The sequence below is a fragment of the Lonchura striata genome, chromosome 12 (assembly GCF_046129695.1).
Source record: "Lonchura striata isolate bLonStr1 chromosome 12, bLonStr1.mat, whole genome shotgun sequence".
NCBI classification, from domain to species: Eukaryota; Metazoa; Chordata; class Aves; order Passeriformes; family Estrildidae; genus Lonchura; species Lonchura striata.
The window spans coordinates 2052261-2067696 of NC_134614.1; the positions used below are offsets into that span (position 1 = coordinate 2052261).

Sequence of the window (15436 nt, forward strand, 5' to 3'; positions counted from 1 at the left end):
TATCGGCCCCAATGCCCAATAAAATTCTAAAAGATCAGATCAACTGACAGTCATAGTGCAGCTCCACAGAGGTGGATTTTTGCTGACTCAGTCAGCTGAGTTTAGTCTGAAGAGCTGACAGAACAGTATAAAACACTGGAGCAATAAGAATCAACAGAGAATTGCCAGGGACAGAAACAGCAATAAGTGCCTGATCTTGAACCAACTGATAAATAAATGAAGTATAATCTAGTGGGGTATTGATTGACATGTGGTGTTACAGAACAGTCAATGAAGAACGCAGGCCTGGGTTTGGCTAGGTGTGTGGCTACAGTCTTGGCACATGGCTCTGTGTCAGGCCTTGGAGGGGGATGGAAATGGTGAATGAAGCACAGACTGACAAGAGGACTGGCAGCCTCTTTGCCGGTGCCATTCATTCCTCAGCAAGTAGGATTTTTCTCTGAGGGAAATACAAACTGGGGACTTTGGTGAGCTTTTTTCCCCTTCCCTCCTCAGTCTTCCTTCAGGTCCTTCCTCCCTGCCTTGCTGTTTCTTACAGGCGCTGGCTTGGGATCCAGAGCAAGTGCCAGAAATGCTTCCCATTGCTGGCTTCTCAGGATCTAATTTTGCCTTCTGACAAGCCCAGCTCTCAATGTCACACACACTGACACGCTGCTGAAGAGCTGCTGTAGTTGGCAGAGGATCCATATTGTGGGTTTTGTCACTTAAAGCTGAAGATTCTTTTTCTTGCCCATCGAGGACCCAGCAGTGATCCCAGGGTAGTGCTGCTGTAATCCCCAGCCTGGCTGATTAATGCCTTTGCCTCTCTGTGCTTGGCCCTGCATCCAGGTAGCTGTAAGCAGAATGTGCTTCTGATATTGCTGAAGGATAGAGGGGCCATCAGATACTTCCTGTGTTCTGCTGGAAAAAACACTACTCAAGCAGATTGTTTCTAAATATAAATCCATATGAAACCAAGCCTCAGAAAGGCCCATTGGAGTAAAATTTGTATTAAAAAAAAGACATTCAGCTGATATTCTACCTCTTAAACTATTGCTAGAAGTCAAATAGTGTCTAATCTCAGTTTCTCTACTGCAGTGACTGGCTTTTAGCTGTAAAAGCATGAAAGTTCCTTTAAAATTGGAGAGTGTATGTTTGCAGTTAAAATTTAATTTTTGTTGATGTTTTCCTAGTCTGAAAAGTATCCTGTAATTCTATTCCATTTTATAGCACTGCTATTAGTGCAAACCACAGTGGTTTTGTATTACAATTCATAGCCAGATATTAAAAGAACAAATACAAACCACAGTGAAACCCCTGTTGTGTTGTAAACACAATCAATACCAGACTGTAAGAATGCAAAATCCTCAAATTAATAACACAAAATCTGATGGCAGAGAGTATTAAGCAGTGTAAAGAGCTAAATAAAAGCCAATTTCTTACATATAATTCTTATTTAAAAATACCTGCATGCAGACCTAGTCACATGCACATGCTCAGCTTCAAAAGCCAACGAGGCAAGTACAGGAAAAGCCTTACTTGTTGTGAATGCTTATATTGTTTAAAGAAACTTGCTAAATGTTGGAAAAGTGTTTCATGGTTGCCTGGGAACAACAGAACAGCAGGAAAATAACTAATTGCTCACTTTTAATCTCTCAAATATATTTTATTTTTTTAGAGTAAAGCTGTGTGCTATTAATACAGAAAATAATATTATTTTAGAAACAGTGTAATCCCTATTAAAGATATGCACATATTTGTGTACATTGTTTAGGTATATAGACTAGATATAAACAAACAATTTTCAGGTTTAAGCTTTTAATTAGTGTTGAAATTGCCCATTGCATACTGCTGTGGGCTGTTTTTTCCTTGATTAGACAAAGTACTTTGAAATTCTGGGTCAGCAGTTGATATTGTCGTTTTAAAATCCTCTAAAACTACTCCTTATGTAAGCAAAATCCTGTTGGGAGCTTAAGGTTCGAAACGGGGTTTGCAGTTTTATTGCAGTGGCTACGAGCAGAGGCCCGTGCTCACCTGGGCTGCAGCTGTTAACTCTCAGATAATTCAGTGCGCTGTGATGTGTTGTTTTTCAATAGATACGATTTTAGTTAAGGAGAAATTGAGCTTTTTGCTGGTGTGGATTTGTTGGTTGTGCCATTAAGAGAAGGAGGTGAAACCTGTGTCTGGGAACTCAGTCATACGTGACATTGCTGTTTGTTTGGAACTCCCATCCTCCTCCTTGCTGGGTTAGAGAATTTTCCCCACACATCCCAGGTAGGCATTTTTGTACATCTTCCAGAAAAAATGTCCAAGCCATCCAGTTTCCCCAAATTCCAGGGGGGAATCCAGTGCCTGGTTTAGGCTGCATTTAGCAGATAGCGCAGCTGTCTGCTCTAGAAGTTTTCATCAGAGCTGTGCCATCCGGAGAAGCGATTCCCGAGCAGCTTTGTCACCCATCAGTGCTTGCTTTCATTGTTCTAATCCTTCAAAGGGCCCCTGTGAGCGGGTCCCGGGCACACAGCGGGGGCTGTTTCGGGCTGGGTTCCCGAGCAGCTCCCGGCGCTGCCTCTCTCCCTCCCTGCCCGGCTCTGGGCTGGGACGGCCCCGGCACAGCCCGGGCACGGGGCTGAAGGGCCGGAGTGACTAGCAAGGGCTTTGGCTGCTGCAGCACTTCACTGGCTCTGCAGTTACCCCTCAGATGTGTAGTGCTGCTAGCTCAGATTTACTTTCAAGAGGCTTGGTTTTTAATAACTCTTCAACTTTTGTTGTTGTTTTCTCTTGACGGCTTTGGTACACTGGAAGGGAACACTGGGCTCCACTAAGTAATACCCTGGGACTACTCCATGGGTTTCGGGGAAAGTTGATTGATTCCGTGGTGGAGAGAATGGTGAGCTTGCCTGCCCTGCCTCTGGCCTGGGCTTTCCCCATCCTCAGCCCACGCTTGCCTTGGCTGGGGTCCTTGAGGAGCTGCTGCCATCCGCTCTGCCCAAGGCAGCTGCTGGGCACGCAGCACGTGCCAGGTGAATTGCTGGGATCCGTGTGCTGACCGCTCCCCACCCGCAGGTCGTCCACACGGCCGGAGGTGGCGAGCATCGAGCCGCTGGAGGTGGCGAGCATCGAGCCGCTGGGGCCGGCCGGCTGCCTCTGCTCGCGGAGAGCGCTGGTCCAGGCGCGCTCCTCGCAGCCCACGCGCCTCACCACCATCATCTCCGCCGAGGACACACGTGAGTCTGAGCTAACGCTGCTTCTCGTGCCCGTCCTGCCGTGCTCCGGCAGCAAAGCTGAGATCTGGAGCTGCACAGGCACCTTTCGGTTCCTGTGCACGGTCTTTTAGGCTTTCCATCGCTGTTGAAAAGTAAAAGGTTTTCACTTCTGTTTGCCTCAGATAAGTGTTAATTACTTTAATGATAAAACCAGGAAAAAGGTAATTCTTAAAACCCCCACCCCAAAAAATCCACAAATAGAGGGAGTGATTGAAATAGAAAAAAGTATTTAATAAAAATGACGAGCGCAAATTCAGATACTTAGTATTTGAAAAGCTGGCAGTTGCTTTTGTGTCTGTCATACAATATACCTGGTTGGTTTTTATAGTGACACAGAGGCAAAGCCAGATGGCCAATTAAATGCCGTGCAGTCACTAACTGAAGGAGTTTATGGGCGTTTATTGTCTGTGGGTAAAAGTCATCTCTGGGACATGAGAGCACTGTAGCAACTCTGCATAAGCACTCCCAGACAACACCTGTACCTGTCAGTGTAAATGGAGATCAGAGTTTCTGCAGATTTATTCTGCAGTTCAGTGATGAAGGGAAACTGTTTTTCTTGCTTTCTGAGCCACTGTTTGACCATGAATTTCTTCATTGAGGTCATGACCAAGTTTCAGTTCCTTCAGTATCATGTCTTGTGTCACTGGCTAAATCTGAGGTACATCCTGACTTATCATTGTTCATGATGACCATATCCAGTGTTGTGCTTTCTTGTGCTCTTTCTGATGTCTCTTCAAGTGACTGGACAAGTGCTTCGCTGTGATGCCATCGTTGATTTAATTCATGGCATTCAAGTTGTGTCCACAACGAGAGAGCTCTACCTTGAGGATTCACCGCTGGAGCTCAAAATTCATGCTTTGGATTCAGAAGGTAAGAGATCTGCTTGTAGGAAATTAAATAGATATTGAAAGTTCTAACTGTCTGATACATGCACTAGCTTTATTTGTCACACTGCTGATTGTTTGAAGCCAAGTGGAGAATTTTAAGGAGTTTCTCTGGATCATACATGGTGAAGTTGTCTGTTATTTTTTTTCTTTTGAGCTGAAGTAGTCTAAAGAATTTTGCAAAAGGATGTTTTTGTGAACAGTCAGGTATCTGACAGGAGGTTCAGAGGTGATGTTTGAGACCAGCCACCTATTGCTCAATCTGTTTAACTACTACACAAACACTTCTGGGACACACCATTTAGGCTTACAAGAGTCAGTGCATTTGTGAATACATTGTTATTTAATAGGAGCAGAAAACTTCTGCTTTTTGTAGCATCAGAAAAAGAGCCATGATCTGATATGAATTCCACGCTTACAACAATCAAGTTTTGTGCACACACAACACTCCAAGCAAGGGAGTTTTAGAACAGCTACTGAAGGGAAATAATGTGTCAAGCTGCTGTAAAAGGTGGAATTAACTGTTTTGGTTACTGTGCCCATCCCACCTGTGTTTGTAAACTGTGAATGTCAGGTGAAGTATGGTAATATGGTGATATGTTAATAACAAAAAGTAAATTTGTTTTAGTCCTATGTGCAGTGCTGGATTTGTGGCTTGGTGTTGTGCAAATTCAAGGGTACTTCATGGTTCTTCTTGTAGGGATAAAATAGAGAAATTTCCCAGGGAAATAGGTCCTGGTTTATGTTCCAGGAAGACTCTATGTTCGTTCTCTATTTTTATTTTAATCTGGTTGTTTGGTTTGTAGGAAACACATTCAGCACTTTGGCAGGGTTGGTGTTTGACTGGACAGTGGTGAAAGACCCAGAGGCTGATGGCTTCTCAGATTCCCACAACGCTCTACGGTAAAGTAATTTCCTTTGGTCTCAAAAATTGGCTCAGTCTGATGCGTAAAAAACTTCCCCACATCTAGGCAGTTTACTGAACTGGTGCCTAAAATTATAATGTTAAGGGTCAGTTGTTTCAGTTTGGGTTTTTTTAACCTACTCAGCAGCCTGGGCACTTTGTTCTCTGTTTAATTTAACTGATAGTGTTAGTGAGCAGCTCTGGTAGCTCTGATGCAATAATTAGAAATAAACAGATGCAGTTGTTGATCTTTCTGAATCATCTCATGCAGAAGAAAGATTTACCAGTAAAAATGTTATCTCAGGATTTCAGCAGAGTTTTATTTTTCACTTTTGAAGGAAAAAAAGTTACTTTCCATTTCAGAAAGGAGCTCTCTGAGCCTTAAGAGTTTCAGGTGTCAGTGGACACTTAATTCTGGTGTTGAAATAGGAGGATTCCTTGTGGGGAAACCAGTTCTCCTACAGAGCAGAATGGTTAACAGCCAGCTTCCATCCTCAAACTGACACTCCAAATACGCTGCAGGTGGGGTGGGGGGAGCCAGCAAGACTTTGCTCCTGGGCAAACACAAACTAATTTTTGCAGCCTTAGAGAAGCAGCATTGGCTGGGGAAAGCCTGCTAAGCCCATAATACACATGAAGCTGCAGGTACAAGTGAGAGCCAGAATGAATGGCTTAGTGGGAATGGATATCCCAGGACATATGGATGTACCAGGACATATGGAGCTTTTTTTGTCAGTATAACTATTTGCTGATGTGATTTTAACCAAACTAATACTGATATATACTCTACTGTTAGCATAACTGTGATACCATAGAAATGTTCTACAGGTGGTGCAGCTTTGCAAAATAAATCATAAATTGTCAGGAATATGTTAATATCCATAACTGTTCTCCAGATGGCTCCACTGGTTTTTCTCTGAACATGCACATGAAGCCAAGCAGATCATATGCATGCAGAAGGTGACACCCTGTGAAACATGCTCCTCTTTCCAAAATTTCCTGTCATTTGCCCATTCATGGAAAATTCTTTCCCCCTCTTTTGCTCTTTTCACTGAAATTTCTAACAGTTACTACAGGTTTTCAGCTTGCAGACTATTTTCATAGTCATTTGTTAAATACATCCTGGCTTCTTGAGGGAGGTCAGAGTTGCGTTCTGGCTTTGTTGAGCTATTGCTTTTATAAACATAAGCTTTGGGTCTTGCACATCAGTTCTTCTACAATACAGAGAGTTTTTGCAGTCTCACCTACTGAACAAACTGGAGGGATAATTGTAGACAACATGTGCAGTCTTGTGATAGCTCACCAGCAAGCTTCAGACAAACTTATCTGTCACAGAAATTAGCTGCAGATACCTCAAAGAATGAGTAAAATTGGGATATCTGGTCCCAGGCAAGTATCTTAAATAGGCTTTAAAATGGAAGTGGCTGGGAGTAGATGCTGGTGGTGTTTCCCTGTGGGTTTACAAAGGTTGGTTAACAATTTTCTGTTCACTTTGTGATTCACCTTTCAGTATTGTCAAGTTCTTAGAATCCGCTTACATCCCACCTTCCTATATATTGGAAATGGAAAAAGTTTCCAAGCAAGGAGATACCATTCTGGTGTCTGGAATGAAAACAGGGAGTTGTAAATTAAAGGCAAGACTTCAGGAAAGCATCTATAAGGTAAGATTTCTGAATGTGTGAATGAGCATCTGTTTTTCTGTAGTCTCCAAAATGATCTTCATATCGACATGAATTTTTTCTTCATTCTTGCACTGTGTGCACAGAGCAGATCTCTGTATCATTCACTGTCCCTTGCATTTTGTTGTGACAAAAGTCAAGATGAAACTAAAGAGCCAAATAATAAAAATAAAATGGCAGCAAATAATGTTTTTCACTTCCAGATTCTAAGTTCCTGCTTCATGGTCTGTTTCAAACAAATGAGCTCCTTTTAATGTGGTTACTTTTCTTTCCCCCTCTATCAACAGAATGTAGAGCCTGCAGAAATCAGATTGCTTATTTTGGAAAACATTTTTTTAAATCCAACATATGACATTTATCTTCTGGTGGGAACATCAATTCAGTACAGAGTTCAGAAACTGAGGCAAAGGAAGATCACAGGTTTGTTCTATTCTCTTTTTTTCTTATTTTTTAATGCTTTGTGTGAATTTTTAACAGCTGAGAAATTTTTAATTGTATTTGAACTACTATGTTAATGTTTAATACTGTTTTCCTAAGGCACACAGTGATAGAGCTGTTTAGTTCTTTCCATCAAAAAAATGTGACTCTTAAGAATATACTCTTGCAGATTTGTCAAGGATGTGGAGACAGGGGTAACTTAAAATGAGAGCTAACACTGTCATTTTAGTTGTTGACAGTCACTAAGGAATTGACTGACTTTCTTGCTTAAATCAAATTTAGATTAGTAACTTCTCTAACAGAAAATGTTTTATTGGCAAATGGATTTGCTCCACAAAGTGAAGCCTTTATAAATGTGGATTATCTGGCTTTATGCCCATTTCAAAATGCAGTGCCTTGAGTTTTCTCTCCTTTTTTCCCTTTTGTCTTTTTTTTTCTTTTGAAGCTGGAAATCAGTTGAATGTTAGGTTGAAATACCGAGATGATATTAGTTGGGAATTGCAGTTTCACAGACATTAAATTTGCCAAGAAACTCGTTCTGTGTGTGTGTGATGTGAGGACAGAAGTGCTATTTTTACAAGCCACTAGAAATATTGATTTAATCTGTGCACTAGGCATCAGTAAAAAAGAATCAGCAATAATTAGCAGCAGATAGCCACTGCCACACCTGCTTTTATTGTTTCCTATGTTTTGTTTCACATTCAGAAATAGCAATGCCATCAGAGCAGTACGAGCTGCAGCTCCAGAACAACATCCTCCATCCCAAGGGAGATCCCTCCCAGCCAGTTGCCAAGCTGGACCAGGCAACATCCACGGTGACTGCGTTGCAGCAGGGCCAAACCAAGCTCATCCTGGTGCACAAGAGTATCCTTCCTTGGGAATGCTTCTCCAGCCACCACTCTGTGGCAGGAGACAAGCTTTCCACCCTTGGCAACACAGAAGGATCAAGTTATCCTCATTTGTATTGAGAGTCTGGAAATCAGGAGCTGTGGAAAGCAGCACTGCTGTGAATTCAGTCTCAGCACAGCTGTCTGATGCCTTGGAATGCTTTACCAAATTGAGTTGGCAAAAGATCACTTAAATCATGTCTGTTCCCCTCAGTTACTGTAGAAATGTATGGGGCTTTATTTAATGTTTACATTGCAGTCATTATATTCTCTAGTGAGATCTCTCCAAAGTGCTCGCTGTCCTGCAGTGAAGTGGGGAGAACGTTTATTTGCAGTGCACACTTAGCTTTAGAATAGCCAAAGAGGCTTGAGGAGTCCCAGGAGAATGCTGATCTTGGCTCGTGCTGAGCCATGTGTTCCTTGACTGAGCCGCAGGTATCCGCATGCAGGGGGTGTCCCGGCTGCCCAGCAGCACTGTCTGTGTGGTAGCTCCTGCATATTTGGGTTGGTATTGCTGCAGTCTTCTGGCTGAATCATGCAAGTTCTGGCCTTGTCTCTGTGATTTTCATGCTGTATCTCCACGCTTCCGTTCAGCGTTAGCTTTCACAGAAAAGGAATTTTATTCATAAAAGTAGCTCAGTGTGAAATAGGTTTTACGTACTTTCTTTTATCTCTGTAGTCAGCAGTTTAAAATAATGAATGTTCATCTGCAGAGTGTGGGCACCAGAAGCAAAATGCTTTTCTCCATTAGATAAAGAGGCTGTTGGTTTGTGCTGTTCAATATTTCCTGTTTTGCAGGATTTACAGTTCATCCAGGTGACAGATGGGTCCTGGAAACAGGCAGACTTTATGAAATTACAGTTGACGTGTATGATACATCAAGCAATAAGGTGTATTTATCTGATGTAAGTTGAAATGTTTAGATACTTTTTTCTGTGACTGTCTCCTAAATCCTGACTTGCTTTGGAATTATTCGACTTGTTTCTTATTTACATTGAGACAGGACAGAGCAAAGCTTGTTGTTTCTTGCCTCTTCATTTTTTCCTTTGTTTTGTTGTTGTTACTTTTTAAAAACAAAGAACTCTGGGTGATTCATGTGAAGTTATTGGAGTCTGAAGTGCTGTAGAAAAAAAATGGAAGTTGGGCAATGTCTTTTAGGTTGGATGGGGCTTGGAGCAACCTTAAATCACCCAGTGCCACCCCTGCCATGGTCAGGGACACCTTCCACTGTCCCAGGCTGCTCCCAGCCCCAGTGTCCAGCCTGGCCGTGGGCACTGCCAGGGATCCAGGGGCAGCCACAGCTGCTCCGGGCACCTGTGCCAGGGCCTGCCCACCCTCACAGGGAAGGGCTTCTTCCTTAATCCTATATACCAGGTACCAAATACACATAGTTCTTAAACTGCAGAGGGAACGAAATTTAAATAATTCAGTTGCAACAAGAAAAATTTTATTGAATTACTGCTTTTGAGAGTATTTGATCTAGGGGAATATTATTTTATTTGCCCATAATTGCTTTTTGGGATACAGATCTGAGTTTGATCTAGAGCTCAGTAGTGTGCCTTTGAGAGAGTATATTCATGTGTTCTTTTGTGTTGAAGAAGGAAAAAATTAGAAAAATACTGTAAAACATGAACTACTTAGTGATATAAATATGGGTACTTTCATGTTAAATTACATGTTGCTGGTAATTTAAAAAGAAACTTTCTGTGGAGTTAATGTCTCTAAAGGTAAAATCTTACTGAAAGACTGAAACTTCCACAGGGAGAGTTCTAATCAGTTTCAGCAGCATGTCTTTGAACTGTGTGATTAAACATTTGCTTACTGACTTCTTGTTGTATGTTTAGGGCTTTCTGTCCCCCACTGATGTCAGTCACCTGTGGCAATTTCTATTTCATGTTTTGGTTTTAGAATATCCGAATTAATACACAGCTGTCCGGAGAACACTTTGAGGTGCTGCAGTCCTCTCTGAATGGGTCCTGTCATTATGTGAGGGCTGTAAAGGCAGGTCAGACCACGATTGATGCTGCACTGACATCAGTTGTTGACCAGGTGTGTCTGTGTGAAAACTCCTCTGCTTCACTGGTAGGCCTAAAAATAATTGAGCTGTGCAGTAGTGACTTCCTGGCAAAAGGAAACCTAAGAATGACATGGGTCTGAGCTGTCTTTGTTTGAACAGATTAAGAACCAAATTCTAAAATCCTTTCTTCATGAAAACTGCCAATTGAGTCAAAAGAGGATTTGCTTACATTAAAGACTGTGGGATTTTGCTCCCGAGCCTGTGGCAAACTCCTGTTAGGGCAGTGGTGCACAGCACTGATTTCTTTTCTTGTGGCAGATCCTTGTGCTGGGCAAGGGGCCTCTCACAGGCTGAGGGAATTTTACACTTTATTGTGGTAGGATCATCACTCATACCCTGACCTTGTTCTGCAGTCAGTTACATTGGGGAAGTTTGCTGTCAGTTGGTAAGTGCCCTTAAACTCTGAAATGACAATTTGCCAAAATTTATCAGCCTGCACATGGCTAACTAGGGCACGTGGTGTGGAAGTGAATTGCTTTTGCTTGAAAATTCAACATTTCAACCCATTTGCTGTAAAATCAATTTAGTGATTCCTTGGGCAGGATTTAGTAGCTCCTTCAATGTGATACACCTCAGTCATTTTGTGTGTCAGAGATGTTCTCTTCAGTGGAAGAGCATCCCTTGAGAGTTGTTTTTCCCTCAGAAATGCAGTAACAGTGTGTTGTGCCAGAGGGTTGTAGCACTGCAGTGACAGCAGAGCTCTGAAGGCCAATGTTTGGGAGGGAGGGCTGAGCAAGGGCTCTTTCAGGCTGAATTTTGTACACAGTGGATGAGCAAAGAGTAAATATAGGTGTTGAGCCTCCAGATTGGTTCTCCAAATGAGGTCTCAAAATAGGAGCAATGAAAGAGTATCTTTTTTCTTGCCTTTTACATTAATGTGGGCACCTGGATCTTCATAACAATAGCACTCCTTTAGTACAGTGGCACACCTTGCTGCCAGGAGCTATTTGCTCACTGGGAGCTCTGTTCATAAGTGGTCCTAAATAGTTTTCCTTCCTCTCTGATGTGTTTTCAAGAACATGTCTGTACCTAAGGACTAAACATTAACTCTGGGAAGCTCTGTGGTGCCATTTATAACACCGTGGTTTTGCACTTTGCAGGATGGAGGTGTTCACACCTTACCAGTTCCAGTGGGAAACCAGCAGGATGTGGAGATCCATGTTCCAATATTGCTTGTACCCAGCATTCTGATGTTTCCTTGGCAGGCAAAAGCAGGAGTCTACCAGTACACCATCCAGGTATGCCAAAGAAGTACCCAGCTGCAGGGTGTGTAACTCAGGCAGGCACACTGAGGCCTGACACCACTGAGCTAGGGCTGACTGTGGATACTTCAGGCACAGTGGCATCCAAAATGTAACTTGCAGGAACTTCATGGGACGTTAGTTACAGGAGTTGATATGCAGTTTTAAAAAAGCACCAAGAAACCAACAAACATAAAAACCCCACTGACTTGTACCTCTTGTCTTCCTCTCTCCCTTATGCATGCACCACGCACCTGTGCCTGGAATGGTTTGGAATTCCAGGAGCATCTTACATGCAAAGATCCACAGCAATCATTAGAAGCTGCCCTTTGCTGGCAAGGATGGGAAATATGAATGGGAGTGTGAAGTGACTACAAAGAAGGGCATGACAAGATTAATTTGCAGCACTCTGCCAGCCTTGGACATCAGTATTCCTCAGTGGCCACACACCTTGTGCTCCTAATACAAAGTTCCAGGGAGGCAAAGGCCACAGCTTATTTACAGAAGGGATGATTTCCATGTTTACTAGGTGTGTCTCTGCTCCCAAGCTGTCAGTTATTCCTTTTGCTTCATGAAGCAAATGGTTTGTATGCCAGTATCCAGTATCTCCAGTCTAAGTAGGGAAAAGAAAGTTGTGCTTTCTCAGCCCAGACTCTTATCCCAGGCCAGTGAAACCCAGACCCTGCACTCAGGTGTTGGATGCACAACTCCTACCTCTCCCTTTTAGCATAAAGTAGTGCTCAGTGTTGGATCTGTGTTAAGTAAACTATAAGTAAATAGGCAGCAGGACACTTGGTGCCAGGCTCTTCTCCCAGGTAACAAGGGATAGGATGAGAGGAAACATCCTCATGTTTAGCTTGGATATTAGACAAAATTTTTTCACAGGAGTTGTCAAGCCATGGCACAGGCCACCCAGGGCAGTGGTGGAGTCACGAGCCCTGGAAGGGCTCAAAAATTATGGGGTGTGGGACCTGAAGACATGGTTCAGTGGTGGACTTGATAATCTCAGAGGTCTTTTAGAGCCTTACTGATTCAGTGACTCCATGGAGAGAATCAATCTCACAGGATTAAATTGCATTCTCCAGTGTGAGTTTAAGGGCAGCTACACTGAGTAAAGCCCTGCATAACTCGACTTGTCTGTTCTGTGGGATTAGTTTGGTTTACTTCGTGCTATTCCTGACCATACCAGCAGAGTGTGGCAAAAATTCTTAGTACTAAGTCTGCATTTGCAGTACTTCATAATTCTGCTGGAGTTTTCCCAGTAAAGGAAAGAAAATGTGGTTTTGTTTCCTACCACTTTCACAGTTCTATTCTCACCTTATCTTGCTTATATAATGAAGTATTTCACTAGACAGCATTCCTTCATGTTACTGCAATTATTGTCTCACTGTTCTTACTTTACTCTGATGATTTCCTATAAAAACATAGAACCTTTTTTCTCCGAAGATTTAAATTTTGCTGAAACTGAGACCTTTCTTCTGGTCTCTAGATTCCACAATACACCTGCTCAACAGCATACACACAGCTCAACTGTTCCTGCCTCTCCATCAGAGTTTGCCTCCCACTGCATAGCTTCAGTCAGGCTATTTCAAATGGATGAATAAAGTTTTTCTGAAAATAAATAGAAAGGGACTTTTGGATCTAGCCAAATTCTGTTGATAGCTGAAGTAACTCCCTCCAGATGGTACCAGAATGCCTAGCAGGTTTTCCTTTGGCAGCTGTCTGGTTTGTTGGGGGTTGCTTTGTTCATCTTTGTGCCAATGAGATGGTTTCTGTTGCCTTCCTTCGGCGCAGGCATGAGAGGTGCAGAGCAGCTGTGCGAGGTGGGCACGTGGAGGTTCCTGGGGAGGGCACTGCTCCCAGGTAGCAGTGTGGAGCTCCTGCCAGGCTCTGGCTAATGGGGAAGCTGCATGGGAAGCTGCTTTACCCTTCCTCTCTCTCCTCAGTGCATACTGACTGTCAGAGACAGAAAGCGTAGTGACATGTCTGGGGTTTATGGCAGGGACCTGAGACTTCATAGTCATTAAGAATTGGGTATTTCTTTTTTATGTTTTCTGCTCATCTCCCTGTTTCAACTGAAACACCTTTACAAATATGCTGAGCCCTTGGATTCTTTCAGCCTTTCTCACCACATCCCATGCATCTCCTGTAACACACCTCTGCCTGTTTATTTGTCTGTGTCCTTCTGTAATCAGATTGTGCATGTGCTCCAAGAAAGGAAGATGGGAAATGACCCTCCTCTTCATTTTCTTTTTTTTCTCTTTCCCTGGTAAAAATTACTAGCTAAGCTCCTGCATAATTTAGATTTGTTTGTTTTCCACATTGTCCCTCTAGAGAAGATTTATCACCTTGTTCATTTTTAATTCTGAAATAGGTTAAAGAAAATGCTGAGGAAGTTAAAGAAATTAAAACAATATACATTTTAAAATAGCTCATGTTCACCCGTGTTTTACTCTGATGGAACTTTTGACATTTGTTTTGGTGTGTGAAAGAAGCTGAAATTAAAACGAAAGGTAGAACTCTTCTCATCTCTCTATTGCTTATCAAGTTCTGAGGTGCTATTTTATTTGTACGTCCTATTCTCAGTGCATTCCTGGTTTTCACGCAAGGTATCCAAAGCTGTGGAATGTGAAAAGCATGTACTTGATTCAATGTTTGAAAGATTTTCCCTCTGTATTTCAGGCTCAGGGTGGAAGTGGCAACTTCAGCTGGTCCTCTTCTAACCAGGCAGTAGCCACAGTGACAGTCACAGGAGTGATGAGCACGGGGAGTGATGCTGGGGTCAGCATTATTCGGGCGTTCGACGTGCGGAATCCTCTGCTTTATGGCGAAATGAAGGCAAGAGATTCATTGTTCTGTGCTTGTTCTTGAATGTGGCTTTTGGAAACAGCAAAGGCACTGAGAATGCCATAGGCAATCCCCTCCCAATTCCTGCCCTGTGGCAGGTTAAGTGATTCCTTTCAGTTTGTGCTTTAGGGAATCCAGCACTGTCCAGTGCATTAACCTGACTCCCATTTTTGCCCCTTCCTGATTTCCTTGGCAAGCCTTTTTCCCTGTTGGAAGTTTTAAGTGCAAGAAGGAAATGGTAATTAACTCCTGGCCTGGCCATCTAGGCAGACAAGCCAAACTAGAAATTCATTTTGTAGGGTGATAGTTGGGTGCTCTCCCTTGATACCAAAGGGTGACAGTTGTTACCAGGATGTACAAGGAAATTTCTGTCTGGAGAAGTAACTGAACTGAGCACTGTGCTGCAGATGGACTGCAAATACCCGAGTTGGCCAAGAAAAAACAGTACTTTAGGAAAATTAGGAGAAAGTGGCAATAAAAAACATAGCTCCCAAGAGGGATTTTGTGGTGTCTCTGCAGACCATCCCCTGTTCTTAGGCCATGGTGGTCAGTGTGTGTGGCTTGGAGCGAGGAGAATGCAGGAACAGTACATATGGTGGCCCAAAGGGAGGGGTGTGACATGAATTAAAATCTGTTCAGAATTTAGCTTACACACTCACTCTGAAATAATTCTCTGAACAGCCTAAGATGCTGCTTTTTAGCAGTGCAACAGTTACCAGCTGGAGATACAGGGAGGAGGATTTTTTCAGCTAAAACTTCTTATCCTCAAACATGAGTCAAAGCCTGAAGACAGAAAGAAACCTTCTGACCATGTGAGCTTTCAGAGCAGTGTATTGCACAATCTGAATAGGTTATTTTTGAATGCTTTTTTTCCTGTGTTAGGAGCTGCCTTCTGTGTGAACAGCTCTTCAGAGTTCTGTTTACTGACCTCAGTGAGTAAGTTTTTAGTAGTAGTAGGTTTAGGAGTAGTTAATTCACACAGATTACAGCTTTAATTCTGTCCCATATAGTTTGGTATGCTGAAGCCAGTTGCAGAAGATTAAGTAGTTAAGATCCTGCAAATAAAAGCTGTGATTGCTGTGAAATCTCTGGTCTGAGGTAGGTTCTTTAATGGATGCTAAACCTCTCCCAGCTGGTGATGATAGCCCCTGGAGATAGCACACAGCAGTCCACACTTCAAAGTCTGCAAAGCAGAGGAGAGAATGACAGGAGCAGCAGTAAAAGGGAAGCTCACCAA

The 15436-nt window shown here is 42.8% G+C and overlaps 1 protein-coding gene across 1 annotated transcript in view; it reads left to right on the forward strand.

The window, feature by feature from the left end:
* NUP210 (nucleoporin 210) overlaps nt 1-15436 on the forward strand; it is a 47499-nt gene that overhangs the window by 4379 nt on the left and 27684 nt on the right. The window contains exons 2-12 of the mRNA XM_077786041.1: nt 3043-3203; nt 3981-4112; nt 4933-5029; nt 6541-6691; nt 6997-7129; nt 7853-8011; nt 8470-8538; nt 8833-8939; nt 9943-10083; nt 11212-11349; nt 14035-14190. Of these exons, the coding sequence (XP_077642167.1) occupies nt 3043-3203; nt 3981-4112; nt 4933-5029; nt 6541-6691; nt 6997-7129; nt 7853-8011; nt 8470-8538; nt 8833-8939; nt 9943-10083; nt 11212-11349; nt 14035-14190 (1444 nt within the window). The remainder of the gene's footprint in view (nt 1-3042; nt 3204-3980; nt 4113-4932; nt 5030-6540; nt 6692-6996; nt 7130-7852; nt 8012-8469; nt 8539-8832; nt 8940-9942; nt 10084-11211; nt 11350-14034; nt 14191-15436) is intronic.